This window comes from Anarrhichthys ocellatus, unplaced genomic scaffold (genome assembly GCF_004355925.1).
Source record: "Anarrhichthys ocellatus isolate YVR2014 unplaced genomic scaffold, GSC_Weel_1.0 scaffold1, whole genome shotgun sequence".
NCBI classification, from domain to species: Eukaryota; Metazoa; Chordata; class Actinopteri; order Perciformes; family Anarhichadidae; genus Anarrhichthys; species Anarrhichthys ocellatus.
Genome location: NW_022280031.1, coordinates 5571163 through 5584218, shown reverse-complemented (window position 1 = coordinate 5584218; position 13056 = coordinate 5571163). Strand labels below are relative to the sequence as shown.

The following is a 13056-nucleotide window of genomic DNA, read 5'->3' as shown; positions in this document are numbered from 1 at the left end:
CAAAGATGCCAACTGCCGTATTGTGTTCACTAGAGGGCGGTAAACTGATGCCGACTTCCTACCACTCACATGCAGAGGAACGACAACCACAGAAGAAGAAGCTCCACCTGAAATGAATCGAAAGAACGTGCTAGTCTGATAAATCACGTACTTTTTATTCAAATACGTTTGTTTAAAGTCTATCGAAGGATACTGTTTTGGAGTGATAATGTCGGGGATACCTGCAGACACATGGCAGCCGCCAACAGTGGTTTTGGACACGACGTAAGTTAAAACCGCTGAATGCTAGCTCAGCTAAGCTAGCTCTCAGTAACATTGGCGGTTTGGTGATGTTAGTGAAGCGTTGGGCTTGATACTAAAACAGATTGTAGGGCTTTGGGGTAATCCTTAACACACCGTCAGGGTTTGCCTGTGCCGTTGAAATACGCTAAATACATAACTACTAACACTGAGCATGCATTGCAGGATGGGACCGATTGTGGTGGAGCTGTACTGGAGACATGCGCCAAAAACCTGCAAGAACTTCGCAGAGCTGGCCAGAAGAGGCTACTACATCAACACGAAGTTTCACCGAACAATCAAAGACTTCATGGTGCAGGGAGGAGACCCTACAGGAACAGGTGGGTTAATCAGAAACACTATTATCCAGACAGTGGGGTGTCCACGTACTTTTTGTGTTATTTTGGTCTGTTTTTCAAGGTTTGGGCTAGCGATAGTTTACTGTTTACTGATGATTAACTACAAACTGGCACTAGGGTCATAGGTCAAAGTGTTCAATTATTATTGTGACATTCACAGGCAAACTTACAATTCAACATACTATATATGGAGAATTTCTTGTTTTTTTTAAATGAATGTTGGAGCACCAAGGAAGTTTCTCTAGAAATCAACTACTGTTCAAAAACGTAGTCTCTGGTTTTCCTTAAATTTGTACTAAATAACATAGTTCTTACAATGAAATAACGATATTTGTTTATAATAGTGTGGCTCCAAATTTATAGCACCAGTTTTGGGAAGGTCCTTTCTCATTTCGAAGTGAAACTTAAAGAAATATACAAATTGTGTTACAAGTCTGAAAGAAGTAGACTGGCCTGCACAGAGAACGGTTTAACCTGTTTGAGGTGGGCCACTGATGCAGCCGTGTTTCTTATGTGTGCAATCTTCAAGCGTCGACATAATATTTTGGATATGTAGTGCATCTATTGACTTGTGTCTCAATCAAACCTCTGTACCTTTTGTGAGCCTTGTGTTCAATCATGTGTGTGTGTGTGTGTGTGTGAGTGTGGGGGGGGGGGGGTTTTATCAGGCAGTTGGGGCCCACCGTAGGGGCCTACAGCAGTTATCAGTAGGCCCTGTGTATCGAGGATCAAACCACCACGTTTTATTTATGAGCATTCTTTTAACTGTATTTTTATTTCTGTGTCTATTTAACATTTGTTGTTCAACTGTTACTGTATTACATACTATGTCTTACACCATATGTAGTAACTCCTCATCATATGTTTGTCAACGTATCAATCACATTCACTTTACTTTGTAAAGCTTGTCACCCTGAAAACCCATTATTAATCTGAACTTCATCTCTTTGGCAAAATAAAGAGTGTGAAATATACACGAGACAAGTTGAAACTCGCAGTTAAATGTTCATACTTGAATGTGGTCTTGTTCCGTTACCTCACTTGATAATAAATCTGTGTTTTACTGATCTTTGTTCTTCCAACAGGTCGTGGTGGTGCCTCCATATTTGGTAAACAGTTTGAAGATGAGCTGCACCCAGAACTGAAATTCACAGGTAATTGCAGTGGAACAATCTTAATTAAATACAAGGTGGTAGATGTGGAGGAGGCAAATATAGGCTGGCAAATAAAGAAAAGGCTCCTGCACCCTTTATAATTAATTAAGTCATGAATTAGTATCTGAGTCCTTGATGTTATTTTTTAACTAATTAAGGTAGGGATTGTTGCAGGGCTGTTGTATTAAACTGAATTAGTTAGCGAGGTACATCCAAGCAAATCATAATTAATGATAAAAATAATTAACACATTTATTAAAGTCGATGTACCAAATGTGAGCAAAAGTTGTGGTTTTGCCTCAAGAAATTCTTTATTTGAAATCTGATTAAATGGACCAATTTATTGTTTCAGATTCCTGACATTTATTATTTGTGTGATACTACGTTTAACAGCAAAAGGTCACAAAATTGTAATTTCTTTGATTTCATTTGTGTGTCTATTAGGTGCTGGTATTTTGGCGATGGCCAATTCAGGACCAGACACAAACGGGAGCCAGTTCTTCTTCACCCTCGGCCCCACTCAGTGGTTAGATGGAAAGCACACTATTTTTGGAAGAGTAGCCCAGGGAATGGGAGTGCTGAACCGAATTGGGATGGTAGAAACAAACGGTCAAGATCGGCCAGTCGATGACATAAAAATCATCAAAAGTAAATAAACAAATACAGATTTTTTTTACACTGATTTTTTTTTTTTTTATTCAATAAATGTTTGTTAAATGTTTTGATGTCATGTTTTTTTAATTGTATGAGGCTAGCCTAGTATGGAAATGGTCAATCCATGGCGTTGTTTCATTTGTACCGACTGAAACGTGGAGAAACAGACAAAAGTTCAGAGCTAGTTACATATCAATGTCAATTTAAAGCAAAAAAAAGCCCCAAAATTGGTTGAGGTTAATAAATATGAGAATTTGCTGCTTTTCTTAGTGTTCACAGTAAAATGAATATCTTTTGGGCTTGATTGGATTAAAAAAAGTTATTTTAAGATGTGACTTAGAATTTTCCTGAGTTTTCTAATGTTTTATAGACTGAACAATTATCAAAGAACACATTTATCGATAGTTGTGGAATAAAGAGATTTAGACAAAATAATTGCTTATTCTCTATAATGCTTGATGGCTGCTGTTAAATATAATACTGAAACATTTGGTTTTTAAAAACTTAAAAAGACAATTGTAAAGCCCCTTCCAGACAGAACGTGACAACAGCACCACTGCACTCTGAAACTCATTATTTCCTAATAGTATTCGCCGCACCACAACCCAGTGTACGCGTAATCTGACACCCTTTAGCTCGACGCAGCAAAAAGCTGTCGAGGTGTAGCACAACAATTAATAATTGGTTTCAGAGCGACGTGGTGTAGTTTTCGCATCAAATGTGAATGTCAAGCAAATTCAGTCAAAAAATGTATCACTGTCTTCATCGAAGAGTAGAAAAAGTCTTTATTTTAGTACAAACACCTCACGCACATGTAAACATAATGAAAATGAACAAGCAATATTGCCCTAAAAAGTATTTTATTATATAAATGTAAAGTATTGAACAAAGACAAGTATATATTTTAAAAAAACCCAATATGGTGATTAAATAAATACAAACCTAAAAATAAAAGTTTTGTTGAGGCACTGAGATTTGCATTATAAATTCAAGCAGCACGCATTTTAACATGTAGTTTGATGGCTTCAAGGAGGTATATTTATTTGGCTTAATATATGTTGTAAAAGATACATTAAATGTAAAAATTATTAGACAAAGTAAAAGCACCAATATATCATAAGTCAATATCGGTCAGAAAGAAAATGTGGGTAATTAAAAATCCCCATTCCAGTGTATTTGATTGTTACAGTTGGTTTAAGTTTGAGGTCAGAACGGTAAGAAAATTGACTTCTGCCTGAGAAATCATTGAGAGTATTGGTGCTGTAGTGTCAGGACCTTGAGAGAATTTCACAGATGGAAACGCATGAATGACTTGGTCTGTAAAGATAAAAGAGTCACTGCTGATCAGGCCAGTTCAGTTAGAAAAACAGGAGAACAAAGGGGCAGAACAGTTATGTGTCTGACCTGAACAAAGCATTGAAAACGTGTACACAAGAGGTGGTTGTATAAATTTAAACCAACTTATCTGTGTAACTAAACCGAGTCCAATTACTTGAGCTATTGCATCAATATAATTACTACATCTTTGAGCTGAGATTGTTTTGCCACACATCCTGATCCTGAAGACAATCAATAACTTCCATGTGTCGCTAAAACAAAAAAAAAAATCATAACCATGAAGCATACTTTTCTGTTTCAGGTCAAATAGTTTGATAATATGGGATATATGCTTATTCGCTTGAATGACAAGATGAGAAGATTGATACCACTCTCTTAGCTTAGCATATAAGCAAGAGCAAACAGGTACCCTGGCTCTGTCTCGAGGTAAAAGTTAATAAATAAAAAAAGACCAATAATACTAATAATCCCTTAGATCACTAATTAACTCTAAATTGGTTGTCTGGTAACCTTAAAGTGACTCAGTGATAGAATGTAATTAAAATTAGCACTTCCACGGCAGTAAAACATGTATTGCAGCAGTAAAATTGATCCAAAAACTGAAAAGTCAAACACTGACAGGGGACATTTTACTGCACAATAAGTACTTATATTTGAAGTACTTTTAATTGATTTTGATGATACATAAATACTATTACTTAAGTAAGTTTTCAAAGAGCTATCACAGTGTGGTATTAGCACTTTGACTAAATTAAAAGATCTAAACATTATTTCACCAGGAAGACACTGCACCTGACCAATACATATACCACTTTACTTTTGGTATATATTAAGAAAACAGCATACAATGTGTTAATTAGTGTGCTTTAAGAGGTAATGGGCTTTTTTTTTAACCTTTTGGTTTCCCTGTTTACGGTTTTTATGCTAAGCTAGGCTAATTGGTTTCACATAAACCGGGCAGACACGACAGCATCATTGATAGGGATATAAAAAATATGGAACAATATTGGTTATTTCACATGAGTCCATGAGGTTTGTGTCGGCTTTGCTGTATGTCGTCCCTTCTCTCTCTCCTCCGTTCCTGAGTATCACCATCAAATAAGAGAAAAACGCCCCACACCCCAAGAAATAAATAGACATCCCGCTTTTCGTGGTTGTAAATAAAACTTTCGGGGCTAATTCCAAGTCGGGAGAGAGAGCTGCAAGCTGTAAACAGCTGTTACATGTGCCGCAAACAGCACTTTCTACCGCCTCACCTTGTTGACTTTGAGAGAATCATTCAAAATAGTGATAGTGCTACTTTCTTATGCGAGTGCTCTGATTAATACATGTAGGCCTATTCTTTGATTTTGAAACAGCCATGTTGTTATTTAAAAATGATCCTTCGTTTCAGTGCCACCTTTTCCAGTCACTACAACGATTCGACCATGAGATTGGCAGTCAAATTAGGCTCCTTGATCAAATAGTCGACTATGCGGGGTCACCCCTATTTACATTAGACATATAATGTACTGTAAACCTTAACCACACCTTACAACAAAAAATATGTAAATGAATTCTAACCACCATAACCTGCTCCAACCATAATCAAAAGGATTGGCATTTCATTACACCTTGCCGTCTTGTCCAGCATCCGGGGCGTGTAGTGAGGCACTTAAGCTTGCAATTTCCTTTGTCACCACTGGAAAGTCACCTGCAGGATGGGAGGTCATCTTGAGACGCTACAGGAAGGAATTAACATTGTCAAAGAAGAGCACTTGCAGCAGAACATGCACTATGCACAAGCAACAAAAACACTTTACCTCTCCCAAAAAGTACAACGTTACTCAGTTTTGAAAAAAATCTGTGAACAGCAGAGGACATAAAATTGCCTTTGTCCTGACATGTTTTCTATTTCAAACTCCTGTCCCAATATAAAGAATTCCAAAAAGAAACCAAATGCTTCAAATCTGTAAACTACCAACTATAAAATAACACTGACAACCACCACTGACCTGCCAGAGAGTCCCTTTTACTTTGGCCAGTATCCAGACCATGGTCACTGGAATCATCATAAGAGATGACATGGCCAGAAACCAACCGATACAGTACGCCCACCAAGGATACACATAGGAGTTGTTGAACTTCAGGGGGGTGTATCTCAGGAGCAAAAACACAAGTGTGGCCTTTAAAAGGAAACAACTCACAATTAAACATTGTTGGATCAATCGGAAAGCTAATTTCAATGAACCATCCCATAGTTGTAAATGTAAACATACCAAATGTGTCCCAGTTTACTTCCTGTGGTAGTGTATGTGAATGACATGATCTGACAGGAAGTAAACATGAACCCAAGCTGTAGCTAAGAAATAGTCTATACACAGAGTAAAATATCTTTTTGGCTTTCTTAAAACACCTACACTGCAAATAAGAGGGGTTCCATACAACCAGCAGTACTTGATCAGTGTTAGAGGTCTGTACCCGATCATGTCCTCAATGTTGTCACAGAAGCGGTCAGCACCTTGGACAGAGACAAACACATCACACATAACAATACGCATTATATTCAATTTCACTTTATGCTTAATTTAGCCCCTTTTACAGGGCAAGAGCATTATATATTCAAAGCTTTTATAAAAATACATAGTATGGAATTGAGACATTGGTTAAAAGATTGTACACTCAGTGTGATGTAACATATAAAAACCAAAGACAGCTGCACCACTGACAACTGTTTCTTACCATAAATTCATCCAATAACCACTGACTGGAAGATTGCCATCAGAAGTAGAGTGGGACCACTGCAAACATAGTGATCGAAGATCTGCAGAATGTATGCGCCACCCTAAAATTAAAGCAGGCAATAAATTGGTCTGGATACCAATTGTCTTTTATTTGGTGCTAATTAAACAGCTCCCACTGATCTCAGTCCTAAACTAGAGGAGGGGGAGGGGCAATAAACACCTTGCAAAGAATTCAAAACCGCCTCACTACATTTTGCCATGATGACACACACACACACAAACACACACACAAACAGGTGAAAACAATACCAGTGGTGCGGCTGGTATTAAGAAACAAGTTTTACATGCTGTGTATTGGTTGTTAATTGATCAGACAGCAAATTACTCTCTCATGATGAATTGCTTACGTGACCACCAATGAGTGCGCTTCTCACCTGTGACACCAACAAGAGGCCAACCATATAGCCAAAAACACAGATTAGCATCAGAAGAAGCTCTCTGCGAAATCCTTTTCGGATCTGGGAAGGGTAGACATCTGAGAGAGAAGTCATGAAGCTTTCAAGCCCAATAAACTAGAAAACAACAGAAAGACAAGTCAGCTTGGAGAGCAGTGAACAAAAGAAGAAACATTGGAGGACATTTTTGGGAGACGTAAAGAAGGCTGCAGCTGACCTATCCGTCTATTCCTAACAAGATGATCATGATGAAGAAGCACACAGACCAGACCTGGGGCCACGGCAGAAGGGTCACTGCTTGTGGGTAGACTATGAACACAAGGCCAGGGCCTGCAAAGGGAAACCAACAAAAAGTAAGCCATTGCTGTCTGCACAGTGTCTTTTTGTGGCAATGTTTGGCATCAACGTCAATGCTTATAATGTATATATTGTGCTTGTTCCTTACTAGCAGAAAAATAGTAAAAGATAAAACTGAACATTTTAATAATGAAGTAACTTCATATAGTCTGACAGTTTGAGGTATTTTTAATAGGAACAGAGGAGATTCACATTCATACTTGACTCAGCAACTAAAGAAACGTCGACACCCTGTTTTTGGGACATGTAGCCCAGAATTGAGAAAATGGCAAAGCCAGATATAAAGCTGGTCCCGCTGTTCAGCAAGCAAAGATAGAAGGAGTCTCTGCAAATCAGAAACAACGCACATTTGATTCTCTCTTGGTAACACAGGCCTGTTAAAAATATAACAGTAAAATGATATACAGAGCAGGCTTAAACTCTATTAAATACAATTGTGTTCAGATTAATCTAAGCAAAAATGACAAAATAAATAAATGGAAGCAAACAAATGAAAACTAGCATAATGCAAGAAAACAGACATCACATTTACGGCGCTGATAGTGTTATATTCATAACATGGTATGTCGCACAACAAATATTTGGATGCTGTTAGCTTAATGCAACTGTAGCCACTAGAATAGCAGTACTCACCTGCAGCAGTTGTTGTTGTACTTGTAGCTGCCAAGCGTAGTCAGGCATCCCAAACATATGGCATAGGAATAAAATATTTGGGTTCCAGCATCTATCCAAACCTATAAACCAGTGACAAATGATTAAACTCCTACTTCTGCTATAGAATAATAATTCCAATGAAAATTAGAACATAGGCTAAATGATACCTGCGGGTCAGCGAGCCGTGCAGGATTGGGGTACAGGTAGTACTTGATACCATGGAAGGCTCCAGGAAGGGTAATTCCTCTGAGAAACAGCACCGCCAACATGATGAAGGGGAATGTCGCTGTGACGTAGGACGCCTACATTTAAGCAGATCATTATTTTGTTACAAATGAAAGAAAACTATGATTATTGGAAAGTTTGTAAGACACATATTCATGTGATGTCAGTTGGTCATTATTTTGGAAGTTATGCAATACACTGCAGCTGCATAAATTGCTTCTTGTGTGACTGAGGACTTAACCTGGGAAATATCAAGCTGACCCACTGTGCGCTGGACTGCAGAAATTCTGGGCATGTGCGAAGCTGACAACGAGTCACACAAAAACTGTTCAGTTTACAAGTGGAAAACTTTTATCAACTGTAAGGGGCTGAGGTCCAGGGTAGTTAGAGGAATCTACATTTCAGCCAGAGGGCGCCACTCACTCCTTTAGGAGAGCATTGGGATCAGGTGTGGGAAGAGACACACCTGGAGCTGATTTCCTCATCAGGGAGATGAATAAATGTGAAGCAGGAAAGCTGGTCAGGAGAACATGTGGGAGGAGCAGGGTCCCTCCTGACACTATTATGTGTCCTCCGGTCCGTCCTGTTACACAAGGAAAGCCAAGCCTGCCAATTAAGTTCACAGGATCTACTCGTATACTTTTTTATTTGAGGCATTGGGGAAAATGATGGGCGTAAGGAGTGAATCGTGCTCCGTAACTTTGGAGCACAGACAAACAGGATCTATTGCAAACGTATCACTTACGGAACAGTTTGTCAGTACACGTCTGCTGAGTCCTGAAGCTCCTACCCCCGGCGCTTGATTATTCAAAGTTTATTAATATTAAACGTCTCTAAATTGTAAAATAATACGACAAAAGCACTTCCTTGGGTCCCCAGTAATACACCCGCCAAGTTTAAAGTAGATCGAATGAGCGGTTTGCAAGATATGCAAAGGATATACAGACAGACTGAGATTCCTCACAGTTAGATAAACGCTGGTTATCACACATTCGCCTCAGGGGGTTTTGAAATCTGTGCAGTGACTCACTCCAAATGAAAGCATTGGCTTGTTGTCCGTTTTCACACCACAATGAAAAACATCAGTCATAATAATTTCTTTCAATGCTCGAGGCTTGATAAATAATGGCATGTGAGAACTGCATGTTCGCATGTCAGGGTAAACTGCAGGTGAAATCCTTCGAGAGCCAGTATTCCATAACTGTTGCAAACCTGTGTACCTGTGGCCGGGCATGTCAACACGTGAGGGCCAACGTGCGTGAAGTTAAATCCATCAAATGGATTACTCTGGCAGATTAATAACACATAATTGATTTGAAAAAAAAAGCTTCATGACTGGTTTGAGATGATATTTCAGACTGTAATGTCACTGACAAGCTAAAAAAAATAGGCTTAGTGTTACAGAGTCACCAAAGTAAAATGAAAGATTTTAAAGATACTGAGGAACTTTTAGCTGGTTACGAAACAGTCCCAATTTAATACTAATGCATCTACGTATATGACCTACATAAGTAGATTGGACCATCAGCAAGAAGACTAGCTATTTATATGTGGTTATTTTTAAGCCTGTCATTGGGTCTGATTCCCTGCGAAATCAGACAAAATGGTTTACAGTCGCTAAATTCTGCTTCTCCTTCGGCCAGGAGCAGAGCTTCTGGTAGCCCACGCCACGCAGCTGGAGGCCCAGGCCATATTCCTGGGACCGCTGGAGGGAAGGGAGGCACGGGAGAACCAGAACAACCTCACAGGGCAGACTGTCAGACCTTGCTGCACTAAAATGAAAGGTGAACTGAAGGTGAAATGAAATGACTCTGGTGCTCAGACACATGACCACTTTTGTCTACAGGGACCGCCAAAATCAACACAAAGTGAAAATGACTCGTAGTAGCTTTAAATACAGACATTAAAAGTGAGTTTAGGAAATTAATAATAAACAATACATGACATTTCTGAGTCAGGATTTATCGTTTCAGTCTTACCTTTCCTGTGGATCTCACTCCCTTCCAGACACAGAAGTAGCAGATGATCCAGACTAGAAGAAGGCACAAAGAAAGCTCCCACTGTATGTTTCCCAGATCCTCTATGCCAGTGGATATATTGAGCACCCTTCGTCTGTAAGGACCAAGGTACCGTTAACCAATTATTTGGGGAAATATACATTTTAGCAGATCTATGAGGCTACTATGATTGACAAGCCAAAAAGTCCAACTTGAAAGGTCTAATGATGTTGAAGCTCAGCAAACTATTCATAATACATGCATGATTGTGCAATTAAAGGAACTTCACACCTTCAGTACACAGGTCTATTCTGGCTGATTAGACCTCTATTCAAGGTGAATTAAGGGGAAGCTGTGCTGGGAGCCAGGTGTAAACCGTCCTGCCCTAACAGATTAGGTCTAGTCACTCAAGATCAATGAGAACACAGTGCTTGTGCGTGTATGAGCTTTTGTTGCAACAAGCCAGATAGTTTATCACTGATGGTGCATTTACGTCACATTGGATAGATGGCAGAAATGGAAAATAACTCCCATGCTTACAACTGGGAGTGGGTTAAAAATAATGTGCAGATAATACACTGTAGTAATCCATACAATGAAATTGGGTTAAACTTTAATGGCAATCTTTTGCCAACGTAAGGCATCCACATTTGTTTGCCCTTCCTGGAATTCTGTATCATATGGGATCTTTCTGGAAAATCGTAAATACGTATTTACAAGTAAGAAATAGATATAGCTCTGATGAATCCAACTTGGCTCTTAATAATGTGGAAGCATCTGAAAACCAAACAAATATGGATGCCACACATCAACCATTTTATGGTGTTACTGTCAACATACTGTATTTTAATCCTCACACTACCACTTCTGCAATCATACTGCAAAAAGACTGTCTTAGTGATATGAACCCTCGCAAGTTGTTAATATAGGAATATATGTATCACCCTCAGAGAGGGTGACTGGCTGCAATCTGCCGTCCCTCCATGAGTTGTTCGCCTCCAGGACTCTGGGGCGGGCAAGAAAGATTGTAGCCGGGGTTATGCTTTGTGATTTCCAGATCAAGTAACCTCAATTACTCAACAAATCTAATAGATAAAACTGTAATTTTAAAATAGTTGTTTTAAAAAACGGTGTTAGGTCCAGCATACCCACATTATTCTGGCCGATTGGTACTCTGTTCTGGTTTAAATCAGATGGAGCTATCCGAAGAATTACATGAGGTCAAAGAGGCAGCTTCCACCTATGGGTGTGAATGATGACATGTAGTGTTAAAGCGCTTTGAGTGGTCGGAAGACTAGAAAAGCACTATACAAGTACAAATCCATTTACCAGCCCTAATATGTAAAAATACAATATCAGCGAATCAGTCACACTTTGCAACTAACTAGTATTGAGCAGAGGTCCAATCTGCCATAATAAAAGTGAAGCAGGGGCGTGTAGGCTCTCTAACATTCTGCCAGTGTAGGACAATACCTCAATGTGTGTGAATAGGTACATGATATCATTTTGGAAAAGCACTGTTTTCCGTCCCCATCAAAATGCAAATAGCAGTTTAATTCATTCAAATGTATTCATTGTACTGTGGCATTTTACTGAGACGTTTTTCAAAGTTCTGATTATACCCCACCCTGTTGCCACAAAAGTGCTGATAAAGGTTTGAGTCCTCCATAATACATACTAAGCTGTGATCTTACAGTTCATCCGTTTTCCGAAATCAAGCACAGGAGACACATTGGACATGCCCACTCTGGAAAGAGTTAAGAGTTGAATGGAGTCAGGAGTTCTTTAGGAAAATCACAATTCTTTTGGAAAAACTGGGGAAAGTTTAAATGTGCCACTATTAAAAAGTGGTCTTAAAGCTATTCAATTGAAATTGAACTGCTTCGCAGGTCAGCTCCACAATAAAATTGGTTTCTCAGCCATTGCGACTCACAGATTTACCTGGAAGGAACTTCTCTATCACAAGTGTATTGTCTTCCCCAAATAAACAAATAGCCTTTCATTGCATGTCTCCTTTTGACTTGCTGTATACTCCAAACTCATCATGGAAGGGACCAGACCAGTGGTGGAAGAAGTATTCAGATCATTTACTTCAGTAAAATGACCGATACTCCACTAAATGAATAAGTTAAAGGAGCTGTATTAAACATTCTGATCATTAATATAGCACCAAACAACTATTTGTTATGTTAAGGTACAGTGGAGTAATGTCTAAGGTTACCTGAGCAGAGAAAGAAGTCACTCTCGCTCTGGGTCAGGCCGGCCTCGCATGCTTTTAATGCATGTGAGTGTTCCCCACTGGTTAGCTCACAGCCGCTGCTGACTGTCCCGACCGACAGCGTCGCTGCGGAAGAGCACTTCTTTGTTTACCCCTCAGGTAAACACTGTTAGCTCTGTCACCACTTTCAAGGTGTTTTGCGCTGTTAGCACTGTTAGCTGTGGCTAACGTTGAGAGGCAATCGAAATGCGCCCAATCTCAAATGCTGCACCTTTAGCTGTTTGATAAATCCAGTGAAGTAAAAACATGAACATAAAATGCGTTGGTAAAATACATGTACCTCAAAATCCTTCTTGAGTAAATGTGCTTAGTTTTTTACCACTGTCCATTATATTATAATTTAAATTCTCTTTCAGTTTGTCATAGAGAACTATCTTCTATTTAGAAAAAGGGGTGGAAAACAAGACTGGGAAGACAGTTCAGGCTTGTTCAGGTTCCTCTTGTAGTCAGTGGAGGAGAACTTAAAGGAAACTACATTTGGTTGTGCCTCATTAAATAAATGTCCAGTCCAGGATAATACACAATAAAAAATGATGTGAATATAAATACAAATAATGCAAAAGAAATTCAAAATTAGCACGTT

The 13056-nt window shown here is 39.0% G+C and overlaps 1 protein-coding gene and 1 pseudogene across 1 annotated transcript; one reads left to right on the top strand and one right to left on the bottom strand.

Moving 5' to 3' along the window:
- The first annotated feature begins 59 nt into the window (after positions 1-59).
- ppil1 (peptidylprolyl isomerase (cyclophilin)-like 1) lies at positions 60-2774 on the top strand. Its single transcript, XM_031850232.1, has 4 exons — positions 60-264; positions 466-620; positions 1724-1792; positions 2237-2774. Exons 1-4 carry the CDS (start codon positions 209-211, stop codon positions 2446-2448), a joined length of 492 nt encoding a protein of 163 aa, XP_031706092.1. The 5' UTR covers positions 60-208; the 3' UTR covers positions 2449-2774.
- Positions 2775-5391: 2617 nt separating this feature from the next.
- LOC116383504 (sodium- and chloride-dependent GABA transporter 2-like) lies at positions 5392-11457 on the bottom strand (annotated as a pseudogene).
- Positions 11458-13056: the final 1599 nt, after the last annotated feature.